Raw genomic sequence first — 8,360 nt, forward strand, 5'->3', positions numbered from 1 at the left:
GCCTTCTTGTTAGCTGCATCCCCGCCCCACGCCCGCCCCGCGCCCGGCCGGGCAAGAAAGCCTTAATTGGTAAAAATCGCCCGGGAGCTGGGGGCAGGGAGGGGGTGCGGGGCTCGCCACGAGCTCAAGTGCCTGGCTAACTGGCGATGCTGCCCCCCAGAATGAGCTCACCGCTCCGTGAAGGTTGCCAGGCTTCAAGGGAGTCGGGATCACCTCCAGAGCAGGGTCTGCAAACCCTATGTTTAGACCCAGGCTTTATGAGGCTAGATGAGTGTAGGGGAGCCAAGTGTTTCCTGGATGGAAAGGAGGCTCTGTTCCAAGGCCACCTATTCTGAGGAGTTCCCCATAGTCACAGCCTTCTGTCTCTGAGCAAGCCTAGGTTGGCCACACAGGTCAAATCTTGCTCCACAGGATGAAAGATAACAGGTAATTAATTGTAGTGAACACCAACCTCTCCTAAGACCCCAGTAGGTCCCTGAGCCCTGTGACGACACCCCCACCCCTACCTACCTCCAGCTATCATTGATTTGGTCCCTGTTAGGTGCCTGAGAGCAAGCAGAAGAAATACACTGAATTCTCAAAGCAATCAGGTACAGTCCCAAAGCCTGGAAATGTGTGCAATGTGGTACAAAGAACCAAATATCTGTGAACTTAGTGGGCATAGCCATTACCTAATATTGTCAAGCTCTCTCTTCCTCTTCTACATGGGCATTTCTGGTAGCTTCAGATTCAACTCAAATGTCACTTCCTAGGAGAAGGCCACATAAAGAAATTCTATTTCAACATTTTGTTATTTTTTTTTCCTACAACCCCAATATGAGCTATATTTGCATCATGCCTGTGTGTACACACACAACTGAAATAGATATGGCATATGAGGTTTTCTTTACCATCAACAATATATTCCAGTGTGTGTGTGTGTGTGTGTGTGTGTGTGTGTGTGTGTGTGTGTTAGGGGGACTAGATCTCACTCTGTAGCTCAGGCTGATCAGGAAATCACTATGTAACACCCAAACTGGGCCTTGAAGTGGTAATTACCCTGTCTCCCAAGTGCTGGAATGACAGGCTTGTTTGATTTGTTTTCCTACTGTGTATTATCAAAAAAGAAGGAACCCAGAATTCTTGCACTCTGAACACTAAGACCAGAGGATTCCAAGTTCCAGGTCAACCTAGGCTACACAGTAAGAAAAAAGAGTGAGGAAGGGGAGGAAGGGCAAGCTACAAGGGAAGCAAGAAGAGAAGGGGAGGAAGGAGTGAATGGGAAAGAATAGGCGGTGGTGGCGCACGCCTTTAATCCCAGCACTTGGGAGGCAGAGGCAGGAGGATCTCGAGGTCAGCCTGGTCTACAGAGTGAGTTCCAGGACAGCCAGGGCTACACAGAGAAACACTGTCTAAAAAACAAAACAAACAACAAAGATAGAAAGAAGAGTGAGTAGAGGAGTTTGACCACATCTGCAGAGTCAAGTTGGTGATCTGTAGTTTAACTTGAAGAACCAAGTGCCGGGGTCCTCTCCAGGGAGCCTGCATCCCTTGCTAGCTTTGTTGGCTCTGCTGGCAATGACATTTCACATTCTGGCCTCCAAATAGGACTAAGGTCTCTTACTCTTCTGTCTAGTTGGAAACCTCTACTAGGGAGGCCAATGGATTATCATTATTTGCTAAATTATTGGCCTGATTTCAGGTTCATGAGGTGGCTGCACCAGAGTTAAAATGAGTATCCTTTTAGAGGAGAAACCCATTTACCCACAGACATGGTAATCAGATATGGGATAGGAAGATGGATTAACTGTTCCTTGGTAATAAATAAATAAATAAATAAATAAATAAGCATACTAAGTTAAAAACATATTCTTCTTGTTCTGAAGAAACACTTTTTTTTTTTTTTTTAAAGAAACACTTTCATGTAGACCTTTCTTCACAACTTTAGGGAGGTAGCAGTTTTGGAGATTGAATCTAAAATGTAATGCATGTCAGCCAAGTACTCTGCCACCAAAACAACTATATCCCAAGCCCCCATTTTACTTTTGATTTTAAGACAGGGTTTCACCAAGTTACCCAGTGTGGCCTTGAATTCACACTGAAGCTTAGGCTTAAACTTTCAATTCTCCTGCCTCAAAATCCTGAGTGCTGGATGGAATTACAGGACCAACCATTTTCTTATTCTTAGAATGGTTTGCTTCCAAGATTTTTTTTCTCAATTAGCCATACCTGACAAGGGCTACTCCTCAGAATTTCCCAGAGACCCACAGAATGCCCTCTACACACATCCTTCTAGCCCCTCTGACAAATTCTGATTGAGGTATAAAGCCAGTCTTGCAGCACCTAGATGACTTCCTGAGGAGAATATTTCCATGAATTGCTTAACTTGAAGCTGTTGCAAAAGCCTCTTTCAATTCTGTGATCCTGATTCTTCTGCTGAATGATAGAGAAGGAAGCTACACTGCAGTGAGGATAGATGTAAGGTCTAGGTCATCACACAGTGTGTGCAAGAAGACCACAGTACAGCTTCCTGGTAACATCTGTGTTAGGATCTTATAGTAGGATAGTAGGGGGATTGGGAGGCAGACAGCTGAGGCAGGTGCAGAGGGTGTTCCTTAGGGAGAAGGCAAACCTAAAATTCCTTGACCTCATAAGGAAGCAACTTGATTCTGTACGGGAGGGGGGGGAAGTACTGAGCATTCATTCTGTATGCAGAAGCCTCTGGGAGAGGGGCCAGCACAGAGGGAGGGGGATGGGGATGCTGGAAAATCTGATTTTGCCAAAACTAAAAGAAAAACTTTCATGAAGCAGCCACTTAATGGGCAGAATGTCTCTGTCTCTCTCTCTGCCTCTCTGTGTGTCTGTGATGTCTGTCTCTCTCACTCACACACACTCTTGCCCAAGAACTTTCTCCTGTCTTTCCTTAATACAGCATCTTCTCCAGAGATTCATACAGCTCCATTTCCAGAGACAGAGTGGGCACTGTCTTTTAAACCCATCCAACAGCAACTCTTCTTCATTAAGCACGTTGTATGTGGTCAAAACTGGGTTCTACCTCCTCACCATTGCCTACTTTAAACTTCCATAAAGAAGTGGCCTGTGACCTTCACTAAAGTGTCATCAGGCCAGCCTAGAACTGACCAGAGTACTCACTAACACTATCATTTAAGACAGCCTGTGCGCCAGCCGGTAGTGGTGCATGCCTTTAATCCCAGCACTTGGGAGGCAGAGGCAGGTGGATTTCTGAGTTTGAGGTCAGCCTGGTCTACAGAGTGAGTTCCAGGACAGCCAGGGGTATACAGAGAAACCCTGTCTCAAAAAACCAAAAAAAAAAAAAAAAAGACAGCCTGTGGGTTGCAACCCCTCTAGCAAACCTCTATCACCAAAAATATTTACTTTATGACTCATAAGAGTAGCAAAAATTATCATTATAAAGTAACAAAAACTATTTTGTGATTGGGAGTCACCACAACATGAGGAACTGTTGTGGTCACAACAAGGGTCACAGCATTAGAAAGGTTGATTTAAGAGATCAGGCATCCTATGCACCTTTTCTGCATGTACACCTTCTTCTAGATCTCCCAATAATGGGCACCCTACCAAGATCCACATGACTTTGCGTAAAATATAATGGTCATGGTCACTCTTCAAGGCAATGGTTCCCTGATCCAGATCTTTAGGAAGCCTCCATCAATTCCCATAGTTTGCCACTAGGTCAGCAGTTCAGAACCTCTGGGTTGATGTCCCTTTGGGTCTCACATATCAGATATCCTGAGTAGCAAATATTTATATTATAATTTATAACAATAGCGAAATTATACTTATGAAGTATAACACAATAATTTTATGTTGGGGGGGGGGTCACCACAACATGAGAAACTGTATTAAAGGGCCGTAGCATTAAGAAGGTTGAGAACTACTGCTCTAGGCTTTGCACACTGTCTAGGCCTCTAAGGTCACACCAAGCTTAGAGGCTATTCTACTCTGCCAGAGAAGACCTCTCTCCCCAGAACTCCTCAGGGCCCAAGGTGGATGGAACGGTGAGTTAGGCAGGTACAAGGTGTACCGATCTACATGCATCACATGGCAGGCACCCTCTGATTGTACCCATTGGCATGTCCTGGACCTTTGGAAAGCTTGATCCTGTAGTGCTGGCGGCCACTCTTGGCCCAGTGCTGGCCCCATTTCTTCCCTGAGAGAACTAGGCGGCAGGGAAGACAACGGTGGGAATGGGCCTGTGCAGGTGGGCAGGCCAGGGCCATGGAGACTGGGAAGACCAGCGGAGATGGGTAGGGAGTGCCAGGGGTCTGTGTGTAGCTATGTTAGGTGATGAGAGCCCTGTCTGACAGCACTTGTGCACACAAAGAGCTCGCAGCAGCGTCAGGCGCTCTGGAAGGCTTCTCTCTCAGGATTGGACTCTTGGCATTGCTGTGGACCACACTGTGGCTGAGAACCCTAGGCACAGCCAGGCAGTGGTGGCGCACGCCTTTAATCGCAGAGGCAGGCGGATTTCTGAGTTCGAGGCCAGCCTGGTCTACAGAGTGAGTTCCAGGACAGCCAGGGCTACACAGAGAAACCCTGTCTCGGAAAAAAATAAGAAAAAAATAAGAACCCTAGACACTGGAACACCGGGGAATAAAATCAGGATGAAGCCAGTAACAAAACTATGTGAGATCTCACAACTTGGGAAATCACATGCCGGTTTTAGCCTGCTGAGAATGAGCACTTGCTACCCCTGTATCAAGTTGTGAAGGCTAACTAGCTCCGCCCTTCGGCGGTCTAGCTCTCAAAGGAAGTCTCACCCGCTGCCCCACAAGCTCCCTGCAAGCCCCGCCCTCTTCCTGTTCAAGCCAATCTCACACAAGTGTGAGCTTTCTGTTTCCCAGCCCAGCCAGTTTCCTCAGCTAGACCGGTCTGCGCTGGCCGTTCTGGCGGGTTTAGGCCTGCCCTGAGGAGCGCGCGCAACCTGCGTAGCAGCGGCTGTGACGCAAACGTGACGGCGGCGTGACGCGCCCAAAGCCGCTCTTGAGGCTCTGGCGCTTCCTCTGCCAGGCTCGGAGCTGTCCGTTTCTTGGGCCTTGTCTATAGGTCCCGGCCGCCCCTGGAGTTCAACACCGCTTCCAGGTGCCGGCCGCGTCTGCCATGGACGACTATGCGGTTTTGTCCGATACTGAGCTGGCCGCAGTGCTACGCCAGTACAACATCCCGCATGGGCCTATTGTGGGTATGCTGCAGCCGGTGGCGCTCAGAACCTCTCTCAGTCCCCTACTTTCCCGCGCTCCTCCCTGAGCGTTCTCCCTACCTTCTCCTCCCCTCAAGTCTCCTTCCCGTGTTCCCTTGTGTTCTTGGGGTGCTTGGCTCGCGCCCCCTGACCACTTCGCACCCTGTGTCTGGGCAGGCTCCACTCGAAAGCTCTACGAAAAGAAAATCTTTGAGTACGAGACCCAGAGAAGGAGGCTCTCACCCCCCAACTCGTCATCATCTTCATTCTCCTATCGGTTCTCAGGTGAGCCCCTAACCGCAGACCCCAACGAGCAGTTTGGGGCACAAGGCTTAGGGGGGGAGGGTGTGGCTGAAGCTACTGGAGGAGTAGGGGAAAGCCCAGAGATCGAATGATCCTGTACATCCTCCTCCACATGCAGACTTGGATTCAGCCTCCGTGGACTCAGACATGTATGATCTGCCCAAAAAAGAGGACGCCTTACTTTATCAGAGCAAGGGTAAGGCAGGTATGGGATGGGCACTGATGTCTTTATCCCATACTCTTCAGGGATTTGGGCACAGGGAAACCCCAGACCTCACCCCCTCGGAGTGAGGCCAGTTAAGGGGCACCACTTTTTCCTCTACCACTGTTTTCCTCCCCAAGACTATAATGATGACTACTATGAGGAGAGTTATCTGACCACCAGGACATACGGGGAGCCTGAGTCAGTGGGTATGTCCAAGAGCTTCCGCCAGCCTGGGACCTCACTCGTAGATGCTGATACCTTCCATCACCAGGTGAGTTTGCTGGTAGGCATACCTGGGGTGCAGCCTTAGGGAATTCTAGGTTTGGATAGTCCAAGGACATACTAGGTGCAGAGAGTGGATCTTAGGCCTTCAAATATGGTTAGGGTCAGCATACAGGTGTTGGGTTAAATGTTCTACGTTGGAACCTCCAAAACTATTAGATTTGGGGATGGACATATAGCTCAATGGAAGAACATTTACCTATAGTTTCATCTCCAGTAGCACATATAAATGTTTTGGGGGGTTGGCTCTTTTAAAGATTTAATTACTTTAATTATACATATGTGTAGCCAATATTTGTTAGTTTGTTGGTGTACCCCCCACCAGTTTCACACCCAATCATTAGATAGAAGAGAAAGAAGGATAGAAGGGTGAGAAAAATGAAGATTTCTGAATCTAATTTCTTTCTTCCTCGTGTCTTCTTTGACCCCAGCTACTAACAAACTGCAACAAACCCCACACATCGGAGCTATAGTATTTACATACCTTCTGAAAAATTCCCAGAATTCCAAGTAACGCACAATTGCAGAAACTATCTGCAACTTGCAAAACCACACCTTTGCTAAAAGCATGAGGCAAATCATAATCAGCTGCTGTAAAGCAGCCCTGTAACCCACACCTAGGATTAAAACAAAAACATATTCTTACAATATTTCTGTGTTTCTTAAAGAAACCAAAATTCCAGAATTCTCACTGCATGTATGTGTCTGTGGGTAGTATGCATGAGTGTTGGTGTCTGCAGAGGCCAGAGTTGTCAGATTCCCCTTAGAGCTAGAGCTACAGGTAGTTGTAAACTGTTTGATGTGAATGCTGGAAATTGACTTCAGGCACCTAGGAAGAATAATATGTGCTCTTAACCATCTCTCCAGCCCACAAACTTTTTTGATCAGAAAATATGTAACAGCTCCCGCACTCTAGGATATAGGTTTGAGAATCCTGGGGAATAAAAGGATGCTGGGACAAAGTTGACAGGGTTAGTAACTGAGTGGCAAGGTCCCACAGATAAAGAGGACATAGACCCAGAATGGTTGGGTGGGCAATTTTCTGGCCCCTAGGATGTGATTAGAATAGGCTAGCCAGATACTTTTGGGGGAAACCATTCTTCCCCATTTCTAATTCTAATTATCCCACAGGTGCGTGATGATATTTTCTCTTCTTCAGAAGAGGAAGGCAAGGATAGGTGAGTAGTGAACACATGTAGAACAGGAACAAATTTGAGGCTCAGACTTTCCTGCCTACCTGTTCCCTTCTTTTGCCACAGGGAACGCCCCATCTATGGCAGAGACAGTGCCTACCAGAGCATCGCACACTACCGCCCCATTTCCAGTGTCTCCAGGAGCTCGCTGGGCTTATCATATTTTCCTGCATCCTCCACCTCTTCTGTGTCCTCCTCTTCATCTTCTCCCTCTTCATGGCTTACTCGACGTGCCATTCGTCCAGAAAAGCAGGCCCCTGCTGCTGCTCTGGGCCAGGATCGACAGGTCCCGCTCTGGGGCCAACTGTTACTCTTCCTGGTTTTTGCTGCCTTTCTGCTCTTTGTTTACTATTCCATACAAGCTGAAGAAGGTAACCCCTTCTGGATGGATCCCTAAGGGTATTGGCTTCAGAGCAGCTCTTAATAGGAGTTTTGGCTGATTGCCTTAGCAGTGTTTGCTGGGGGTGGGGTGGGTAGGGGCTTTTTTGTGTGTTCTAGTTAGGGGGTCCAGGGTCTAGCCTAGGGCAATGCTTGTCTCCCACCTCACCTTGCCAAGGAAGCAGCAAATGCTGGCCTTCTACAGCCTAGTAGGTCCACATATACCTTCCTCTGGAGCCTTCTAGCCCTATTGCCTCTGACCCTTAGGGTACAGGGGGTCTGGTTGGGAGGGCCTCACTTCATTAGAGGAAAACTTGGTGGTGGCAGTGGTAGTTGTCATGCATGCCTATTTGTTGTCATCTTTTCAGGGGGTATTAACAAAGGCCACCCTAGCTTTGCTTTTGTGGACACAATAATAAACATGTTTATTTTTACCTTGTTGGTTCTTCCTACTGGGGTGGGAGCAGGTGCTTGGTTTTAGGTCTCCAAAATCAGTGTGGCTTTTCCCTTTGGTTGTGCTTGGTCTTGGGGAAGGAATTAAATGCTACCCACTGATAAGTGTATGTTTTGGTTGTGGGTTTTATTTCTGGGCCTACTCCCTGAAGTACTTATAACCACTGAAAAAGATAACTAACATGTAATCAAATGTGTATCCAGATAAGCCTATGGGAAATATAGGCAAACCTGCATATGACAACACATGCAGGAGAGGCTAACAGCATCATCTGGGATTACAAGAATAGAAAAGAAATGAGGCATCATGCCAGTACATTGTTTTTCAGCTCCTGGGATTGATGGC

At 47.5% G+C, this 8,360-nt stretch overlaps 1 protein-coding gene across 3 annotated transcripts; it reads left to right on the forward strand.

Moving 5' to 3' along the window:
* Nucleotides 1–4,971: 4,971 nt before the first annotated feature.
* On the forward strand, nucleotides 4,972–8,124 carry Emd (emerin). Of its 3 annotated transcripts, none has more exons than XM_034484672.2 (6): nucleotides 4,972–5,203; nucleotides 5,378–5,485; nucleotides 5,622–5,699; nucleotides 5,846–5,979; nucleotides 7,122–7,168; nucleotides 7,250–8,124. In XM_034484672.2, the coding sequence occupies exons 1-6, from the start codon at nucleotides 5,122–5,124 to the stop codon at nucleotides 7,578–7,580; spliced, it is 780 nt and encodes a 259-aa protein (XP_034340563.1). In that variant the 5' UTR covers nucleotides 4,972–5,121; the 3' UTR covers nucleotides 7,581–8,124. The 3 variants fall into 3 exon arrangements, with proteins under 3 accessions (XP_034340563.1, XP_034340562.1, XP_076775236.1); XM_034484671.2 differs by having other exon boundaries at nucleotides 5,622–5,708; nucleotides 7,250–7,691; XM_076919121.1 differs by lacking the exon at nucleotides 7,122–7,168 and having other exon boundaries at nucleotides 7,250–7,670.
* Nucleotides 8,125–8,360: the final 236 nt, after the last annotated feature.

Source organism: Arvicanthis niloticus, chromosome X (genome assembly GCF_011762505.2).
Source record: "Arvicanthis niloticus isolate mArvNil1 chromosome X, mArvNil1.pat.X, whole genome shotgun sequence".
NCBI lineage: Eukaryota > Metazoa > Chordata > Mammalia > Rodentia > Muridae > Arvicanthis > Arvicanthis niloticus.

Coding starts and splice junctions, on each gene's coding strand:
- Emd (XM_034484671.2), top strand. CDS start 5,122: ATGGACGACTATGCGGTTTTGTCCGATACTGAGCTGGCCGCAGTGCTA. Junction 5,980..7,121: donor CTGATACCTTCCATCACCAG/GTGAGTTTGCTG, acceptor ATTATCCCACAG/GTGCGTGATGATATTTTCTC. Junction 7,169..7,249: donor GAAGAGGAAGGCAAGGATAG/GTGAGTAGTGAA, acceptor CTTTTGCCACAG/GGAACGCCCCATCTATGGCA.